We start from the raw sequence: 22376 nt of genomic DNA on the forward strand, positions 1-22376 counted from the left end.
CATCTAGATACTTCTGCAGTTCCTGCTCCATGGATCCATCTCCACACATGAACTTTCGAGTATAGTCTGGAGACGATCCATGTTTAGACTAAAAATGGGCACTAATAAATGTGATTTGTGTGATCTAGACTGTTTTTCTAAGCACAATAATTCTATGTCCTGACATATATTTGTCTCTATATCTACTTCAACAGCCATACTCTGCAAAACTCTGTTAAGTGCCCGATAGAAGATATGTCCCATTGTACCAGGTACTTGGGCTTTTTCCCCTTCCATTCACATTTGGAGTGCGGGAAGAATGATTGCTTAAATGCCTCTGTGTGCATTGCAAGTTTTTGCGACCGGTATGAGAGTGATTTGTCGAGAGAGGGCTGGGGGGGGGGAGTAGGTTGTAGTATATGCCTAGAGTCAATGCTTGAAGTTTGTTCTAGGCACTTTGTAAGTAGATTTTCATAGGAGAGTTTGTATCGGTCTTCAAGTATCTGCCAGTTCACTTCTTTCATCACATTCATGACTCTCTCCCTTGGGTCTAATGAACTTGTGACTCTTTGTGCTATTGCTCTTAATATCCATTCAACATCCTCATTTAGTCCAATTTAGTATTAACTCTACATCTGTCGATGACTCTCCATTGAAGATATCTCGTTGCATACTCCCTAATCAAAAAGGCCTCAATCCAGAGACAAATTTCACTTGACAGATGTGGTATGGAGGCAAATGCTTTTCGAAATTGACAAGCACTACCTCTACCACGACAAAGTACGTCAAGTGACGAAAGCACAAGTTGGGTTTTAGATGATCTATGTTTCAGGATTCCATACTGTTTATATTTGACCTCAGGTTAGATTCCAAGATTCTACAACAATTGAATATCAAAGATATTGGACAGTAGTTTTGTGGAACACTTCTTTAACCCTTCCTGTAGACGACAGTGACTGGTCTTCCTTGCAACTACTGGGCACAGTTTTTTTGAGGGGGGGGGGGGGGCGCAGATCTGTGGTATTTATAATTAAAAGAGGGGCTAACTCAGCCACAAATTCAGTGTAGACTATGATATGGGTGCCATTGGGCCCTGGAAGTTTGTTCAATTTAAACAATTTCAGCTTTATCTCAATTCCACTGGCACTAATATCTACACTCCTGGAAATGGAAAAAAGAACACATTGACACCGGTGTGTCAGACCCACCATACTTGCTCCGGACACTGCGAGAGGGCTGTACAAGCAATGATCACACGCACGGCACAGCGGACACACCAGGAACCGCGGTGTTGGCCGTCGAATGGCGCTAGCTGCGCAGCATTTGTGCACCGCCGCCGTCAGTGTCAGCCAGTTTGCCGTGGCATACGGAGCTCCATCGCAGTCTTTAACACTGGTAGCATGCCACGACAGCGTGGACGTGAACCGTATGTGCAGTTGACGGACTTTGAGCGAGGGCATATAGTGGGCATGCGGGAGGCCGGGTGGACGTACCGCCGAATTGCTCAACACGTGAGGCGTGAGGTCTCCACAGTACATCGATGTTGTCGCCAGTGGTCGGCGGAAGGTGCACGTGCCCGTCGACCTGGGACCGGACCGCAGCGACGCACGAATGCACGCCAAGACCGTAGGATCCTACGCAGTGCCGTAGGGGACCGCACTGCCACTTCCCAGCAAATTAGGGACACTGTTGCTCCTGGGGTATCGGCGAGGACCATTCGCAACCGTCTCCATGAAGCTGGGCTACGGTCCCGCACACCGTTAGGCCGTCTTCCGCTCACGCCCCAACATCGTGCAGCCCGCCTCCAGTGGTGTCGCGACAGGCGTGAATGGAGGGACGAATGGAGACGTGTCGTCTTCAGCGATGAGAGTCGCTTCTGCCTTGGTGCCAATGATGGTCGTATGCGTGTTTGGCGCCGTGCAGGTGAGCGCCACAATCAGGACTGCATACGACCGAGGCACACAGGGCCAACACCCGGCATCATGGTGTGGGGAGCGATCTCCTACACTGGCCGTACACCACTGGTGATCGTCGAGGGGACACTGAATAGTGCACGGTACATCCAAACCGTCATCAAACCCATCGTTCTACCATTCCTAGACCGGCAAGGGAACTTGCTGTTCCAACAGGACAATGCACGTCCGCATGTATCCCGTGCCACCCAACGTGCTCTAGAAGGTGTAAGTCAACTACCCTGGCCAGCAAGATCTCCGGATCTGTCCCCCATTGAGCATGTTTGGGACTGGATGAAGTGTCGTCTCACGCGGTCTGCACGTCCAGCACGAACGCTGGTCCAACTGAGGCGCCAGGTGGAAATGGCATGGCAAGCCGTTCCACAGGACTACATCCAGCATCTCTACGATCATCTCCATGGGAGAATAGCAGCCTGCATTGCTGCGAAAGGTGGATATACACTGTACTAGAGCCGACATTGTGCATGCTCTGTTGCCTGTGTCTATGTGCCTGTGGTTCTGTCAGTGTGATCATGTGATGTATCTGACCCCAGGAATGTGTCAATAAAGTTTCCCCTTTCTGGGACAATGAATTCACGGTGTTCTTATTTCAATTTCCAGGAGTGTATTTCACTTATGTTTTCAGTGGTATGGGAATCAAATTGAGACAACATTCCTGGGTTTCCATATGTAAAGGCACATATGCTTTTGTTTTGATAGCCTCCATTTCAGTTCCATTCTCATCCATGAGTGAGTGAAACTAACTTTGGTGTCATTAACAGTCTTTACATGCAACCAAGATTTCCTTTTATTTTGTGAAACATCTTTTGGCAGTATTCTGCTAAAGTAGTCATTGAAAGTTCACACATTTCTCTCTAAGCCAAACATGTTTCACTGAGCATCTCGATATTGATAGCCCTGTGCTTTATTTTACACCTGTTATGTGGCAGTCTGTTTCTTTACAGTGATGGTGTACCATGAAGCACCCCTCGCACCATGAACTGCTACAATGGGTGCATATCTATCCATTATATGGTCAACTATTCTTTTGAACTTGAGGCACAGTTCTTCTAGTTTCACCTGTCCCCAAGCTAAAAGTTTGAAGTTCCTCATCATGATGTCACACTACCATCTCTTTATCTAGTTTACTGAACATATAAATCTTTCTACTTGCTTTAGTTGCCCTTTGCACTTCAGTAATCATTATTGTTACAGATAATAACAGTTTCGATGTGGATGTCTTCAAAGAAGTCACGTCTATTTGTTGCCATGAGATATATTTCCATCATCAGTGGGATTTCAAATGACCTGTTTTTGATAGTTTTCAGAGAAGGCAAATATATAGAAAAGTAATATTTTACAGTATGTCCTGTCATGCCCAAAACTAAAAAACTAAGTATCCCAACTGATTGTCGGATGACTGAAGTCTTCTCCCATGACTACAGTATGACTTGGGAACTTGCATACTTGTGAGCTGAATGTCTCTCTTATGTTTTCAGTTAAATCAGGAGGTGATTCTGGAGGTTGATAAAAGAATCCAGTTATAATTTTGTGCCCACCCCTGATACTGAGTTTTGCCCAAGCAATCTCGTGTGCAGCTTCAAACTCTATCTGGATGAATTTTCCTATCCAATCCTATAACTAATCCATCAATATAACAAACCATTAAAACTGTAGCAATCAGTGGTGAATGATATATTTTACTATTTTGAGTAGTGTTTGAATATATGGAATTTCACTATGCTTATTTTGAGACAAACAAGTGTTAGCTTGAAAAACTCTCTGTGCTTTTTGACTGTCTCATTAATTATTTGTTGCAGCTGGAGAGACAGTTAAAACAATTAACAAAAATGTTAAATTACTACAAACATTTCAGGTGAGGCCTAACTGTGGTATGAATATGAACAGAATACATAAGTAAATGTAACCAACATTTTTACAGATCTTTCCACTACATATTTCAGATGATTCTACAGGGTGGTACAAAAGTCTGGAAACACCCTGATAAACTCCAAATGGAGTAACAAACAAGGAAACAAAGTCACTACACACGAGGAACGGGAAGGGGAAAACTTTATAGGCTATGCCACCAACACGGCAGCCATCTTGAAAGCCACCATCTTGAATACAACTCCAAAATTTCAAATGGGAATGTGGTCATGTGACATATCAAACAGATAGAGAATTTCACCAGAAAAACAATGCCGTTGTTATTTTAAACATAGCTTTGTTCATTCTCGTGTTATAGCCAATTACTTGCGGCAGCAGTGGGACGCTCGGCAGTGTGAGTATTACGTACTGAGAAGTCATAAAATGGAGTCTGAAACGCTAGAAAGTGACTATCCCATGCCTGATATGTTACATGTGTTTAACTGTTTGGTATCATTTACTCATGCTAACATTTTAATCATTGTTCCCTTATTTACAGGTTACAAAATGTCCTTAACACATGAAGAACGCACTGAAATCATCTCGATATCAGGAGAAAGAAGCACACGGGTCATTGCTGAGGATTTCAACAGTCGTCACCCAACCAGACAGCCCATCGCTCATGGCGCAGTTGCCAAGCTTTTGGCCAAATTCCGAGCAACAGGTTCTGTCGCAGATAAACCTAAGGCTGGAAGACCAAAATCCGCCACCAATGAAGCAACAACAGTGAGCGTGTTGGCATCATTTAGCAAGAGTGATGGTCTGGTGTGGCGTGTGGGGGTATCAAAGTTGTTGGACCTTTTTTTATTGATGGTATGTAACAGCTAACGGTTATCTGAGATTATTGGATGAAGAAGTGTTTCCCTCGTTGTTAATGGAGGACGGGACATTTCCAGAATTCTTCCAGCATGATGGAGCCCCACCACATTATGGGCACAATGTGCGAGCATACCTGGATGTGCAGTTCCGTCAAAAGTGGATTGGTCGTAGGGGTGCTATGGAGTGGCCACCACGTTCACCAGATTTGACTCCTTTGGATTTTTATCTGTGAAAATACGGGAGTTGCATCATCTAAAGCAGCGCATTGTTGATGCGTGTGGTCAAATTCAGCCAGATGTGTTGGTCAAAGTTCATCAGGACTGGGTTCGGAGGATAGCATTAACAATCCAACATAATGGACAACATATCGAGCCATTCCTATGACTGTTGGTGGTCTCTCGGGACTGTTTAACATTGGCGTAATGTCTCTTCGGCACATAACACACATGCTGCCGAGCGTCCCACCACTGCCACATGTAACTGGCTATAACCCGAGAATGAATAAAGCTATGTTTAAAATAACAACGGCACTTTTTTTCTGGTGAAATTCTCTATCTGTTTGATATGTCACATGACCACATTCCCATTTGAAATTTTGGAGTTGAATCCAATATGGCGGCTTTCAAGATGGCCGCCATGTTGGTGGCATAGCATATAAAGTTTCCCCCTTCCTGTTCCTCGTGTGTAGGGACACTGTTTCCTTGTTTGCTACTCCATTTGGAGTTTATCAGGGTGTTTCCGGACTTTTGGACCACCCTGTATACCTGCATCATCAGGCAGATTTATTTTAAGTAACAAGATACAGTGCATGTATGAATTTTCTGGACAACATGTGTCACACACTACAGCAGAAAGAATAAAACTATTTCAACACACTTAGCCCCAAATTGTGTGGGTGCTTTGCCTTCAGGCAACTATAATAGAAAGCAACATGTGACTGCAGAAAAGTATTAAAATTATCACTCAGCTGCCTCTGCCCTTTATGACAAGACCCATCAAGTCTGAGTATGTACAGTTCATGGATCACAGAAACACCTCACTCTTAAAATTATTATCTTTATAAAAGAAGAGCTAAATGAAGCAGAGATAAACATGGAATACAAGGTAGAAAAAAATTTAGGCAGAAAGTTCATGGCAGAAAAATCTACCAGTCAGGAAAAAAACCCACACATACACGACTGTGACCACTTCGTTTTAAAATAAGTAGAGCCCATTTTTGAAGAATGAAATTAATATGGGCACAAAGAAATACCAAAAGAACATTCTGAAATGCCCTGTGTTGTACAATGCACAGCCCCCATGGGGCTCAAAGGTGAATAACTATATTATTATTGATGCAAGATGAGTCATGTACTGACCAGTAAAATTTGAGACATTTGGGCTTATGCAAGGGCATGTTGGGAGCAATTTGTAACAAGCATCCTCAGTGAAAGCAGTAGGAAAAGGGAAGTGTTAGTATACTACACAGAAGTACTTCTGCCTGAGCTTTTCTCGTTACAACATCCCAGAGGCTCTCCTTCATGATTGGTTAGGAGTTACAGAACACAATGTATGTATGTATGAATGAATCTTCACAGCTGTCTTCAGTGACTGGAGTAACACATTATGTAGAAATGGATTAATACTAATACTGTATAGTGGTAAAAAAAATATTTAAAAAGAAGTTGGATGACTCACATAAACTGAGTTGAACAAAATTAGGTGATGCTAAATAAATCCCGTACGTTGTAGGGTTCTCCATCATGGTCCAGTTTTGCTGATGTTTCAAACATTCAAGATAGAACTGATGTAAAAGGAGAGCTGGAAATGTTACACAAGGTAAACAGGTCACATGACTGAAATAAAAAAAAAGCAGTAGCCACTTTCTAGCCAAACTATCAATAAACTTCAATTTGAATAATGTGCTTAGTGCTTTATGTACCTCAGAATATAATGAACAATATTTGTTATTAACCTTAATCCTGGCTTCTGACCTCTATCAAATCTTGCTAATGAAAGTTTTTTCAATAGCTTCCTGATTTTTGACTAACTGTGCACAAAATCATGCACTTTGTTAGTGTCCAGTTTCACAAATTCAAGTGTGGTAAAAGAGAAAAATGATAATGCATATCTTTAATTCCTGTTTTCAACAGTTGTCGGAAAATTTAATGAAATGCAAAGAGGTAGAAGCTATGATAAAATGTAAGTGACTGCTCAGCAGAAGTTTATACAGCAAATCTTTCAGTGTATTAGGTGTGCTGCTGACTTATGTGACAATGGATATCTTCCATTGATAATTCTTATTGTGATGCCTGTATCATCAATGTAAAATTAAATGTAAAACTTCAGTACATAATAATTACCTCATAATGGTTCATCTATGTGGTACCAGCCTGAACTGCAGTATACTCCATTTGTGCACTGGCTACCTTAACTCTCAAACCATTAGTATTTTACCATATTTAGAAATGTACAATGGGAAGTATCAGACATGCATGTCTTATTGTACACTGCAGAACTGGAAGAAATACCTATGCACAAGCACAGCATGCATGATGGTCCTGTCCACAAGCATGCCTGCATTTTTTTTTAAAAAAATAGCATCATTCACAAATGGTGGAGCCTTACCTGCCCTCCCAGTAGGGAATCCTCTTCACCTGAGCTGTACTCATCAGAACTTGAATCTGACGTCACTCTTGTGCTGATCCTTTGGTAGCCGAATGCCGAGCGCATCTAAACAGTGAAGTTACATGGTGCCTAAACAAAGATAAATACAGAAACACGAGTGGCTGCCAAAATATGTGAGGATGCCATTGGGAAAGTCATGTCAGTCCTCAGAAATAAGATTCCAAAATCGATACCACTTAGTGGGCTTCCATTTTCCACCATCAAATAGGTTTGAATACAATTAGCAATGTCAGCATCTGGTATATGAATGTAGTGCTCTTCATTTACAACTTGTTACTCACTTGAAACTTAACAAGATAATGGGTTTCTTCCGAGATTACGAATATTCTACAATTTATCTCAAATGTACTTATCAAACCACTTATTCTTGAACAGAGTACATAAGTATTCATGTAACAGATGCAGTGGTAGTTAATAGGATACACTAAACAGAAATGTTGAAAACTATTTTTTGATACCACTGTCATATATTCGACTAGTCTTCAGCTTGTTATTATCAACTTTATTACAAAAAAAAAAGGGGGGGGGCATGTATGATTTCCTGTTGCTTATTACTCCGTTGTTACATGTCTTATCATAGAGACTAATAGATGGAAGAGAACAACCATTTGATTTGGTACATCAAAACTTTAGTTTTTCCATGCCAAAATTACTGCGATGCTGTTTTTGATGGTAATTTTGAAACTGTATTATGAAAATTACACAATTTTTAGGGAAATAATTATGAAGCTACCAGACTAGTAAATAAAACCTATACAATGAAAACCTCAAGCTTACTGAAATATATTTTATACTTTCTTCAAAGAAATAGTTTTTATTTGGCTGTGAAAAAGGGATGGTCATGCAGAGAGATGTGCAGGAAAACAAATTATTCATAAAAATGATGTTCTACCCATATCATCCTTCAAATCCAGTGATGAACTCTCAAGTGTGAAGTTAACCAGATAATATCTAAGTAGTGTGGAAAAAAGCGAGGCCACCACCTTCAAAGGCATTCCAAACAAAACAGAATGCTTTGCCACCACCAAGCCAACCACTTACCCTATAGATATACATGAACTACACCTAATAGTGAGTGCAACCAACAAATGCCATACAAAGTTAACAAAATCACAACTTTGTTACTCCAGAAGAACAAATGGCACAGCCATCACCAAATTACAAAAACAATACTAGTCCAACTTCTGATTTAAACAGTTTTCTGTATAGACACTATATCATCACCGAGAGGAGGTGGGAAAAAAACACCATAAATAAAAATAACAACCACAATATAATGAACATCAAGTGACTACACATGAAAAGCACAAACAGTTCTCAGTATTGCATTTCAAGTAACCCCTTTATACCACTGACACCCCATCCCCGTAATTATTTTATATAGTTAACTGATTTTCTCTGTTCACCATTTATCCGTTTGTTGTTGAGTACAGACTTGCACCGTTTGTCTCCAAGTACTGCTGCTTCTGCAATGAGCTGCTTCTCTAATAAATCACTTACATTTTTGCTACATATACTGATCTCATATGAGATTCTTTGTTCTCTCCTTCCCACACAATTATAAAAAATAATCCAGGAGGCAGTGCCCTATTGTGCATTCCCTGTCCACAAACTGATACCAGACTTCCATTCACAGTCTAGTGGTTTCATCAACTTCTTGTCTCAGTGCTGTATGGGACCCAATTGACACAAGTTGTTATTGTCTGGATTATGTGACTTTAAAACAAACTTTCTGATACGAAGTCCCATCAGCAGTGAGATTACAGGTATTATCTCCTTGGTTCTTTCAGTGCAACTAATTAATAGTTCGGTTCCTTGTGTTCTGCCAAGTTGTTGTTTCCACTTTATGTACAATATTTGAATGACTGACCCAGCCTCCTCCTACAAGTGCTACAAGTTTTGCTGTTTTGTGTAGTCATTCCCTGGACTCCATTAAACTACGATGAGACAAGTATCGTGGTACAAATGCATAATTAAGGGGTCTATCAAACTTAAGATGTCAGAAAATCTAATAAACAGGGATGACAGCAATTTAAATAATGCTTGGGGTCCAGCACTCAATGTATTAAAATCTTGCATGCCATCACATCCACCAGAGTTGAGAAACAGAAAATTTGCATTTCACTAGAGTATCAGTGTGAGCTTTGAAAAGCAAAAAAGCATCGAAGGGCCTTTCGGGCATCTGGAATTGAACTCTACTCTAACTATTGATGTGAGACCAACAATAGTTCACAGTTTGGTGAGTACACGTAACAGCAAAACTTTAGCACTGAAAGAAGGCAGCTGAATTTGTCATCTAAATATTGTGGATAAAATAGAAACAACAACTTGGCATAACACCTGGAAGCACATTATAGATCACACATGTTATTCAATTTTCAAATGCTCAGAATTTGAAATATGCTAAAATTTACCATCCAGTAAAGAACAAAAGAAATGTGAGAAAGTGATGTGAAGCATTCAAAAATAGATGAACAAATAAGCATTACAAACTTCAATTTTGATGTCCTCATTACAGATTTTAAGAATGAATTGAAAAATAAAATCTTTTCCAAGTGTTTCTCATTCTCTGCTTGGCAATTAGGCATCTGAACATCTTGACTACAGCAAAATTTGTGCACAATGGACTCCCCGGCAGATGAGTGACTGGCACTGTAATGTAACTGACTGATATTCACATACAGTAGTGAATGATACATTTCATTATTAATATCATGACACATAATATTTTGTGTATTATTTAATGTATTGTATCTTTCCTCATTTAATCTTAAATTTATGTTTGTGTTTATTCCTTTTCCAGTTGTTGTTTTTTTAATATTATACTATTTGGAATACTGAAATAGCATTCACATGACAAGTTAGTTACGCTGTTGACAAAATTACGATAGTTTGGAATTTCAAGTCAAACATGTTCCCATAATACAGTTTTGTAAAATGACAAATAGAAAGTTCTAGAAAAATCACTGTGTAATATTGTGACTGATTACTGAAACTTTAAACAGTTCAGTACATAATAATCTTTAACATTGTTCTTAAGATAACTGTGTGTTCCCAATAATGTAACATTTGTGTTGAACCCTCTGTAAATGGTAGTAATTAAAACAGTTAAGCACTTCAGCAGCAATTTGCATACTTTGAAAGCAACTGTTTCGAAACAATATTTAACAAAAATTTCCACACCAAATCAAATTATGTTAATCAAACTGTATGAGGCATTTATGCTTTTATTTTAAAACATACAATTATGCTCAATTTTTTATTACTATGTCACTTTTCATTATAATATTACTAACGTTCTAGAACCAATAATGTATTTTTTACTTCAATTTGTTACATTTTATTATAAGGGTGGGTGCAAGGCCAAGCAGTGAGTTCTACTGAGTTCTGTTTAGAGTTTTAAGATCGGATCTGAAGTTATCAGAAAAATGGAATCTGATGTTTGTACAAATGTCTGAATTTATTTACCGCACCTGGAAGTAGTAAAGTGGGACATACATTCAAATACTGTAAGGTTATTAATTTATGATTAAGAAATGTGGACCTGTCATTTCTACACAAAAATTAAGTACAAATGTTATTTTTGTTCTAACGACTTACAATTAATTAATGTAATGTTGTGATGTATTTTAGTTGAAGTACCAAATAAATCACCACACAGTATTCTGATGAATCAAGTCTGATAATTATATTAGAATACAAAACACTAAAGCAGTTGCAGCTCTCTGATGTTTTTGACATGTTATTGCGGAGACAGATATGTTGATTGGTTGGTGTATTTGAGAGAGGGGACCAAACAGCAAGGTCATCGATCCGATCAGATTAGGGAAGGGTGGGGAAGGAAGCTGGTCATGCCCTTTCAAAGAAACCATCCCGGCATTTGCCTGAAGTGATTTAGGGAAATCATGGAAAACAGAAATCAGGATGGCCGGATGTGAAGACAGATATGTCTTTTTTGAGCAAACTATTACTGGTGATGAGACAAGACTGTCTCACTTGACTCCAGAGACTGAGTGCAGGTCATTCAATTGGCACTATCCCATGTCACCCAAAGAGTCGAACAAATTCTGTAAGTATATTTTGTTGATCTGGTGCCTCACAGCTTGCAAGTATTTAAAAATATATTAGTTTCACTACTGAGAGCTGATAAACACTCCTGTATTATGACCATCATCAGGAGTATTACTAGACTTAAAAAACAGCTTACTTGGTGACATTAACCTATGGCATTAAATAGCATAAAATCCATTAAAAATCACAATTGCTATGTACAAAAATGCATAAAATTGCCAATCTTCGTCCAACATATTCAATGCAGTTTGAAAATTTCATGTAGATGCACTCTACATACTGGCCAGTAGTGCAAGTTGGATTTTGAATGACAGATGTTTTTGAAATTCATTCTGCTTAATGTGGATAATGTCACACTGTTTAAGAAAAGTCATTATGTATAAGCTCAAAACATGTTCTAAGACTCTGCAAAGGATGGGTTCAGTGATCTGGATGGTAATTTTCTGGGTAACTTCTTCTACCTTTCTGTCCAGTGGGAGTGACCTGCATTTTATTCCAACTACTGGGCAGATTTTTTTTAAATACAGGGTGGCCCTTTCAACCTCCCCAGCAGTGAATGCAAGGAGTAATGTGGTTTGCAGGGGAAAAAATCACAAATGAATGTGCAAAGAAATTATTGTAGATTGTATGGATGTGATTGACCTTATGTGAAAACAGTTAATAAGTGGTATATAAGTGGCAGCTGGAAGGGTTCTGAAACATTCTGGTGGTGCAGGTCATGGTGTTTCAGAAGACACTGTGCAGAAGACCACATAGGCCAGTTTGGCAGGCATCTAGACAAATTATTGTATGATGAGACAAAATTTCATTATCAGGAATGGTTAACCAGCATAATGTTCAGATTTGGGGCTCGCAAGATCCGCACACTATCAATGAACATGTTCGTGATATCCCTAAACTGAATGCCACGTGTGGGATGATATACAATAAGATTGTTGGACTGTTCTTCTTTGCAGAAAATATAGTCAATATGTCAGTGTTTCTGGGTATGTTGCAACAGTTTGTATACCGTACAGTATTGGAACCTTACATCATCTTTCAACAAGATGAAGTTCTGCTGCATTGGTCAACAGCCGTTTGCAAGTTAATGGATACGAAATTTCCCAGTCGCTGGATCAGATGCAGAGGACCCATTGCCTGAGCACCACATTCCCAACAATATTACCCAACTGGATTTCTTCTTGTGGGGAACTGTGAAGGACTGCACGTATGTGAACAAAGTGGATGATATTCCTGTGTCAAGATGTGCAGTGTCGTCAAGTATCGAGAGTGGTGCAAGAAGTATCAACCACTGCAGAACTACTGCACAGCAAAGCAGTATCACAGGGCACCACTGCCACACCTGTACCCTGAAATGACGCCGCCAGAGGCCAGAAGGGCAGTTCTGTTCGAGGCTGCATCCTGTCCACTTCCAGGTAGTTCCTGACAGAGTAACGTCATCGTACTGCCTACTCGCCATGACACAGCCCATGTCAACCATTGGGAAGTGAAGAGACTTCTGTCTCCTGTGAACTGTGCCTACATGCCAACGCTATCTGAACTGTTTCAACGAGTGTGTATGAAATTGTGTTTTCTAGTGACTGTAATGAAGCCACAGTACAGCTATTCTGAACTTGTATAAATTTGCCACTCCATAATTGTGGCTCTGTATAGTGTGTTCTGAACTGCAAGTCTGCATGTGCAGCTTCATAGCTAAAGCCAAGTCTGGTGATCAAATATGAGTTTTGTTGTAATTAATAAAGCATTACTTATTCAGAGAGTTCTAATTAACTGTATTATTGCTGGCCACCTCAGCATCCAAGAAGTCTGACACAACAAGCTGTCTTATCACTGATATAACAGCAACAGTGACAGAAGATGCTGGAGTCACCACACACTGTAGCGACAACACTGCAGACAGACCAGTGACATGGATTGCCGGCTTCGTTACAAAGTCTGGCGAGGGTGTTTACCATCAAGTACCACAGTTGACAACAAACACATAGGGTTGGCCACCATCCATCAGAGGGCATCAACCAACAGCAGAGGAAGGGGATGTGATGAGCCAAATATTTCCTGGTGATCATGTGTGTGCAAATAGTCCCAGAAATATCATTCCATGCGGGGCTAGATAAGCCGGTGCCCAGCCATTCAGTAAGCAGTTCTTGACTTGCCAAGTGCTGAGAAGATTGGCAAGTTCCGCTGTGTGCCACCTCGACCATCCTCTCTTCAGCAATGGTTAGGATATGTTGCTTCCATCGGGTTACGTTATCTACCAGCTGCTAACAGCTGATTTCGGTGTGGAACAGCTGTATAGGCATAGAGTCAAAGGGAATTCTGATTGTAGGAATTAATTGTTATTTGCTTGATCTGTAGAAGGGATCCTTATTGTTTTGTTGGTTTTGAAGAGTGTGTTACTGTTGGTGATTTATTGTGGTTTCCTTAATAAATAAGTTGGCAAAGCAAGTTGGTTCTTGCTCTGTAGATTTAGCAGAGGACATGTTACAAAGAAGAAGAGAAATTGGATACAGGTTCAATATCATTCATGATACAAATGGTTCACATGTAGAGGTGTACTGATGATTTTTAAATAAATTCTTTGAGATGCTCGAGCATATGGTGTGCTATATTTACTGCAGTTTTTTCTTTCCTGGATCTTTGAAATGTGTGAGAGGTTGCAAAGGTACACACTGTACTATGGCTAAGATAGAAGCAAAATCATCCCCAAATTCCTTATAGAATCTGGCAGGGATTCCACCAGTCCCTGGGGTATTGGCCTATTTTAATAATTTCAGCTGCTTCTCAATGTCAATGACACTGATATCTATATCACACACATTTGTAGTGGTGCAGCAATTAAAGTTGTTAATTATACCTGTCTAATCTTCAGTAGAAAAAATAACTAATGAGGAGGTATTAAACAGAATTGGTGAAAAAAGAAATGGCACAACCTGAATAAAAGAAGGTATCAATTAATAGGACATCATGTGAGGCATCAAGGAATAGTCAGTATGGAAATAGTGAGAATGGGGGGGGGGGGGGGGGTTACAAACTGTATGGGGAGACCAAGGCTTGAATGCTTGAATACAGTAAGCAGGTTCAAGTGGCTGTAGGTTGGGAGGTAGTTACGCACAGATGAAGAGACTTGCACAGGATGAACTAGTGTGGAGAGTTGCATTAAACCAGCCCTTGTACTGAAGTCAGCAACACCAACAACAACTACAACACCACCTCTATTGCACCATTCTTAGATAGTGCATCACAAAAATAAACACCTAAATATTTCTGTGTGAACTCTGATTTGTCTCATCACAATGGCCATTCCTTCTCATGGAACTGGAAGGAAACAAAATGTTTTGGCATTTGAAGCAGAAAAGTGTTGGCTGAAATTTCATGAAAAGATTTTATCACAATGAGAAAAGTCTGTATCAATTATTTGTATCACAAATTGTTTATTACACCTGTGACACTATCACTCCCACTTCACGAGTACAGAAACTGTGCCACCCTTCTTTGAACTTTTTCAATAACTTCTGTCTATCCTATCTGAAAAGATCCCCATTCTCTATAAGATGACAGACAGGTGTAGCGCAGGCAGTTTCTTTAGTGAATTTTCACCTTCCATGTGCCTGGCCAATAAAACAAAGTTTTCAGTTTACCATCAGTGCAGCTTTTGTTATATGTTACTTCTAATTTTTGGGGTTTCTAACTATAAGTCCTATATATTTAGTTTAATTGATGACCTAAATGTTTTGTCATTTTCCATGTAACAAAGATTCAATGGAATTGTCTTAGTATCTCTACGGAGGACCTCATGATTTTTACTGTTCAAGGCCAATTGTCACTTCTTGCACCAGTTACATACCTTGTATGAATCACTTTACAGTTTGTTTTGATCTTGTGCTGAATTCACAACAGTTAACAATGATATCATCTGCAAATGATCTAAGAGGGCAGCTCAGACTGTTTCCAAAACAATTTATGAAGACTACTGCATAAGTTTATCGCAGACAGCTGCAGTGGGCAGGGTACAATAGCTTCACGTGCCTGCCTCAACCAATTTTGTGAACGTCCATATGGCAGTGCCTCAGCTCTTTGTAGATGGCTAATTTTTTTAATGTTTTCACCTGCAGCCGTTAGCGCTTCACTGTGCTGAAAGCTAGCAACAGGGCTGCAAGCTGTCAAGGATCTACTTATGCTGTCTTGACTGTAGTTATCAAAGATATATGCTATATTGCCTAATATGTGACAATCTGCACACACAGCTTAATGATACATTACAAATTCGAGCGTCTGTGACCAAGGCAAGAAATCAGTGTCACTAAAGACACAGTAGTAATTGTGTTGAAGGAGGTACCAGCCACCTGTTGCAGAAGTATAATTTAATTAATAATATGTTTCAAGTGTAAGTTTTCATAGCATAACACTAATAACCCAAATAACTGTATGTTGCTGCAAATCAATGTTAACTGTTGCACAGCTAAAAAAAAACCTAGCACTGATCATTATCATGTTTTCACTAAATGAATGCATAATATATGATTACATCTAGTACATCATTAATAAAAGGCACTACACAAAATGCAGGACACATTTGCTTTAGATACCTACCTCCGATTCACCCTCTCCTGGTCTCGGACAACCCACATGTGATGGGTTTTCGACCATGAAGAGGAATATCAGGAAACCGCCCCCAGCAATAATGGCACCAGGAACAATAAATGACAAGCCCCAATCCTGTTCGACAAACGCAGCAGCTACTAAAGAACCTAATATATTCCCTACTGAAGTGTGGGAATTCCAGATGCCAAATATTAAACCTGTAAATTCAGGTAAACAATTAGAAAATATATAATAGTCTTCAGCTACACTATACCTACTGAAACCAAGCATAAATGTTAAATATACATTTCTACAAACACTAAAATTTGTCATTTAAATGCAGTTCATTACTAGTACTGATTTATTTCCAGAAGAAACTTAATTCAGAAGGAATCAAACCTAGCTGATCAAGACTCACGCAAGATGAGTGTAATAGTAGACGAACAGCAAATGAAAAGGCATGTTGGAAGTACTGACACAGATTTTAATAATATCTATTTCAATATGAATACAACAACGAGAAGTCCTTGGAGGAATATAAATAATGGAAAAAGTAAAGGAAACTGATCACCATATTTTCATGTAGAAGAAGGTGTAATTAGATGAATGGTGAACACTAACTTCACTTAACGAAGGTTTATTCAGCACTTGCACGTACAAGAGCACGGAGTGAACTGCCTCCAGCCTCCAGTCAGAACACATACAGTACATATACAACTACAGAACATTCCAGTACAATGATTCTTGACATTTGTGGATACTTCTAGAATGTACTCGAACCGAATATGGAAATTAAAATTTTACAGTTCAGGTGAGTTTGGAACTCACGACCCTCCATGCAACAGTTTAGTATCATAACCACTACACCACAGCACAACTCAGCTTCTTCTGTGACAACATAATGGAAATTCCATGATAGAAAATCAATAATATTAGGAAGAGGATAGATTGCTACTTGCCTTAAAGATGACACATTGAGCTGCAGACTGGCACAACGAAAAGATTGTTACCCATTTAGCTTTCAGCCACAACCTTCTTCAGAAAAGAAAAGGAAACACACACACACAGCCGGCCGCGGTGGCCAAGCGGTTCTAGGCGTTTCAGTCCAGAACCGCGCGACTGCTACAGTCACAGGTTCGAATCCTGCCTGGGGCATGGATGTGTATAATGTCCTTAGGTTAGTTAGGTTTAAGTAGTTCTAAGTTCTAGGGGACTGATGACCTCAGATGTTAAGTCCCATAGTGCTCAGAGCCATTTGAACCATTTTTGAACACACACATACAAACACACACTCTTTCACGCAGGAAAGCATACCTCCCACATACACGACTGCCATCTATGGCAGCTCAGTCTGGAATGAAACTGTCATGTTGAACAAAAGCTGCAATCTGGAGTGGGGAGGGGGATAATAGCAGGATAGGGATGTGTGTGTGTGGGGGGGGGGGGGAGGTGGGGAGAGAAGAGTGCTGTATGGCTGAGCATGCAGGGGCTAGGTGGAGACATGACAAGGCTGTCAGGTGCAGTGTCAGGAGGCTTTGAGGCAGAGGGGGGGGGGGGGGGGGGGACACGTAGAGCAGAAAAGTAGAGGAGCAGGGACGGGGAAAGACAGGCAGGTACATTTTCAGAGGGTGGCACACAGTCTGCACACTTCACCAGAAAGCACCCCCCCCCCCCCCTATCTTTCTTCCTTCCTTCACCTTACTCCAGGTTGCTGCTTTCAATCTAACAGTTACATTCCAGTCCAAGCCACCAGAGATAGCTGTCATATGTGCATGGAGTGTGCTTGCTTGTGTGAATGTGTGTTGTGTTTTCTTTTCTGAAGAAGGCTTTGGCTGAAAGCTCAGTCTTTTTGTTGTGCCTGTCTGTAACTCAAAGAGTCATCCTTTCAATGAGTAGCAATCTTTCCTAATATTGTTGAACTCCCCCATATAACAGAGATTTATAAACAAGACCGAGAATGTTGCAAGGTTTCGAATGTACATGGATGCAATGTAAATTAGGAAACCAACGAGACTTGTAATAGAGATATGATGAATGGAGATACGAAAGGTGAGAATATCTGTTGAGGCAATATTTTTTTTCTTTAAAAAAAAGCTGCTCACTATTTACCTCTGTTTCCTTCGCCAAACCAGTTGCCAACAACTGTTACAACACCAGGCCAACCCGTTGTTTGCACAATACCACCTAGCACCTGGAAGTAAAGTACATGCAATTTACTCAAAATACTCCATGTAGCGAAATAAACTTATACAACAATCAGTAGAAAGACATATTAGATATTGAAATTGGGAAGAACAGATATTTGATTAAAGGGAACTGGTTCTTGAACATCACAATATACTAACAGTGTTGAAGCCGTTTAGATCTTTTTTATCAACATGTTTTGTTTTCTGGATTAACATAAAGGAAGATAGGGGATGAAAGCGACATGTATTACATATACAGAAGACTATAGTGTTCATAGATAATACCACCACTCACACAGTTATCCAGGGTTGCTTATGAGAAGGATGAACCATTCTTATTCCATGTATTGTTAATTGATTAAGGTTTGCTTTCACTCAAAACTGTCTCTCCCAAGAATATTTTACAGTGGATTGGCTGTTTGTAAAAATTTGTACATGTTATTCACAGAATGTGCCCAAAGCAATGTGAAGTGTTCACATAAAACAAACTGCAGCAAAAGCAGATGTCAGGCTAAGATTCACTGGAGAAATCTTACAGAAATGTAATTCATCCATGAAAAAAGTGCCTTGCAAGACACTTGTTTCACTGGTTCTTGGCTATTACTCATCGGTCTGGGACCTTCACCAGATTGGGTTAGTAAAAACAGATAAGATTAATGAATAATGACATTTTGTCATGGGATCATTTAATCAGTGTGAGAGCTTTACAGAGACATTCAACAAACTACAATGTAGACACAAGAAGAGAATGTTGTGCATCACATTGGGTCTTTCTGTTGAAATTCCAAATGTATACATTCTGGGAAGATTTGGGCAGCATGTTAAATCCTCCCATGTATGTCTCACAAAATAAGCCTAAACACAAAATCAGAGAAATTATAGTTCATATTCATGTCTATACACAATCATTCTTCACATGCACCATTTGAGAATGGAACAGGAAAGGGGGGAAATGATAATGTTGCACAAGTACCCCCCACTAAACACCAAAAGGTGGCTTATGGAGTACAGATGTTAATAACTAAAAATAATCACAGATATTGAACTACTGAGAAACCTCTGGCAGGTGGAAGTATCTTAAACTCCATAAAACAGCTGGAGACAGTTTTAATTACGTTGTAAAGATTCAATTGGGAAAATCATTCCTTGTGGAGACTTTAATGTTGATTATCTGCCAGACAGTACATAAGTTGACGTCAAGCTTTGAATTATTTACCACATTAAATTCCTGTGACAGTTGAGGGATATAGTTCAATACCCACCAACAATTTGGTTTTAGACTTAAGAATCTGTAGTAATGAACTGTATGATGCTTTATCTGACCATGATGGTCAAATGTTAACACTAAGAATACCGACCAGTTGGGTACAGACCACAGAAGAAAAATATCATACCGCAGAATCATAAGCATTGACTCAATATGGTGTTTTGTGAGAAACAACAGGAAGAAAGCTTTGAAAAATTTATACAGCAAACAGATTAGATGGAAAAGTTAACCCTTTATTAAACATGTTTCACAGCACTTTACAAATTGTTTACCTCTGAAACAAATAAAGGTGACAATTGAACAGAAACCACAATGAAAGATGGATTACACATGTGATTAAGTCTGTTGACTTGGAAGAGAGGGCTGTACCTCATACAGAGGACATACTGTAGTCAAAAATTTGAAACTTCATTACCAACAGTACTGTAAACTCCTTGAGTATGTTACTAAAAGGACAGACACCTGGACTACGATTTAAGTTGACTTGAACAATAAAGGCAAAACAATTTGGAACACTGTAAAAAATTATCCAAATGAAATTAAGCACCTAGAAAATAGCTCTGGGAGAAATGATGATGCTTTGGAATCAATGGCCACCAAATTCAATGGCTACTTCCCCACAGTGGCAGAAAATGTTGTACCCATCGAGATTAGATTTATTTATGGCATTTTTGTAATTAATAAATGTCCCAGGGCATATATCCTAACAGATTTAAAGATGTTGTAGTAAAAGCCATCTATAAAACTGAAGACAAAGACAAGCAATACCCTTAATTACAGACCTATTTTCCTTCCATTATTTTCAAACAATTTTGAGAAAATGTCTTACGACAGACCACTGGCTCATTTAAGTGAGATGAATGTGTTAACTGCCTGGCAATTTATTTTTCATAAAAGATCATCCACAGAAAAAGCAATAAATGATCTCAGAAATACACTGAGGTGACAAAAGTCATGGCATAGCAATAAGCACATATACGAATAGTGGTAGTATCGCATACATGAGGTTTAAAAGTGCAGTATGATGAAGAACATGTCGTTTGTACTCAGGTGATACACGTGAAAAGGTTTCCAACATGACTAAGGCTGCATGACAGGAATGGTAGTTGGAGCCAGACACATGGGGCATTCCAATTCAGATATTTTTATGGAATTCAATATTCCGAGATCCACAGTGTCAAGAATGTGCCAAGAATACCAAAATTCTAGCATCACCTCTCACAACGGACAATGCAGTGGCCAAAGCTTTCACTTTGCAACTGAGAGTAGATGCATTTGTGTAGAGTTGTCAGTGCTAACAGACAAGCAACACTGCATGTAATAACCACAGAAATCAATGTAGAACTTATGTTCCCAAACAACAATGGAATTTTTATGGATGTCAAAGGTCCATGTCATTTGGACGCAATTGCTTGTGATTGGTTTGCAGAGCATTGTGGATAGTTTGAGCGAATGATTTTTTGATGAATGATTTGGCACCCAGATTGTCCAACATGAACCCCATCATACATTTATAGAACATTCTCTAGAGGTCAGTTCTCACACAAAATCCTGCAGTGGCAACACTTTTGCTATTATGAATGACTACAGAGGCAGCATGGCTCAATATTTCTGCAGGGGCTTCCAAGGACTCATTGAGTCCATGCTATGCTGAGTTGCTGAACTATATCAGGCAAAAATGTTGTGACATTACCAAGCCTTTGTGTGGGTCACAAAATTCAATTTAGAACCTAAAGTGTTATGGCAATAATGGTAATCATTTTACACGGATGGATTCTTACCTTCATAACAGCAAACAGGGTACCTCATTAACAGACTGTCTCAGACATGAAACCATCCAGTGACTTTAAAGAATGGTTCAAAAACTAATATTTGCTGAAGACAAGCATTCTAATGAAGGGTTGAAACAGCATTATCAGTCACACCTCAGTTGATAACTGAAAAGGCCTACAACTTGTTTACAGCTAACAGTCTTAATTTCATGAAGGCTCAAATTATGCCTACAACTTGTTTACAGCTAACAGTCTTAATTTCATGAAGGCTCAAATTATGCCACTTCAGACAAACATTAACAACTTGTTAGCACCAGAAGAAGACATTATTATAATTCACTAAATCAGTGTCAAATTCCATGGAACCCAGCTGGATAATAAGTTGAAAGATAGTGAAAACATAGATAATCGAGAAGCTCAGTTCAGCATGTTCTGTTCTCAGAAACATCTCTCTGAAGACGGTAGTGTTTGCTTATTTTCATAATGGGTGTGTCAAAAAGAGTGTTGGATTTTGAAAGCACATTATTTTTATTTATTGTTATTGGAAAGATTGTTTCCGCATATTTTGTTATGAGTGTTCATTGAGGTATGTTTCGATACTGTGCTTTTGTTTTCCAGGTCTGTGTTTGTGGAGTATTGGCATGGAAACATACAGTATTGAACAGTGAGTGTAGATTGTGAAAACTCACTAGAAGAATGGCAAAAGTTTTGTGCAAAATGTTCAGAAACTCTGAACTATTTTTGGACAAACAATACAACAAATGAATCCACTGTCCGTATGTCCATCAAGAAATGTGTGTGTGTGTGTGTGTGTGTGTGTGTGTGTGGTAGGGGGGGGGGGGGGGGAAGACAGTTTAACAGTATGCGTCAGAAGCCCTTAACATCCTCAAAGTGGCCAGAATAAGGCAAATGACGTCGCTGTCCGTTATCTGTTACTGTGAGTCGGGGAAAATCGTGTCACCTGCATGCTCAAGAAGTGTGCATGTGTCCCGCAACAATGCACAGAATCTTAATGAAAAATTTGTGCTTGCAAGCATACAAAGCTTAGTTAAGGGGAGCCGGAACGATCCATCTCCTTCAAGTTAATTTTAGCAAATAGAAGGAACCTTTCTTCTAAAACCATTAAACATATTGCTCTGAAATTTGGACTACA

At 39.4% G+C, this 22376-nt stretch overlaps 1 protein-coding gene across 8 annotated transcripts in view; it reads right to left on the bottom strand.

The window, feature by feature from the left end:
* The window catches only part of LOC126204414 (glucose-6-phosphate exchanger SLC37A2), a 376862-nt gene that overhangs the window by 42736 nt on the left and 311750 nt on the right, over positions 1-22376 (bottom strand). For 7 of the 8 annotated variants that reach the window (XM_049938792.1, XM_049938797.1, XM_049938799.1 and 4 more), the window contains exons 6-8: positions 18108-18189; positions 16008-16216; positions 7287-7391 (exon numbers count right to left, since the gene is read on the bottom strand). In XM_049938792.1, coding sequence (XP_049794749.1) covers positions 7287-7391; positions 16008-16216; positions 18108-18189 — 396 coding nt within the window. The remainder of the gene's footprint in view (positions 1-7286; positions 7392-16007; positions 16217-18107; positions 18190-22376) is intronic. The other variant, XM_049938795.1, reaches the window with a different exon arrangement.

Source organism: Schistocerca nitens, chromosome 9 (genome assembly GCF_023898315.1).
Source record: "Schistocerca nitens isolate TAMUIC-IGC-003100 chromosome 9, iqSchNite1.1, whole genome shotgun sequence".
Lineage (NCBI taxonomy): Eukaryota > Metazoa > Arthropoda > Insecta > Orthoptera > Acrididae > Schistocerca > Schistocerca nitens.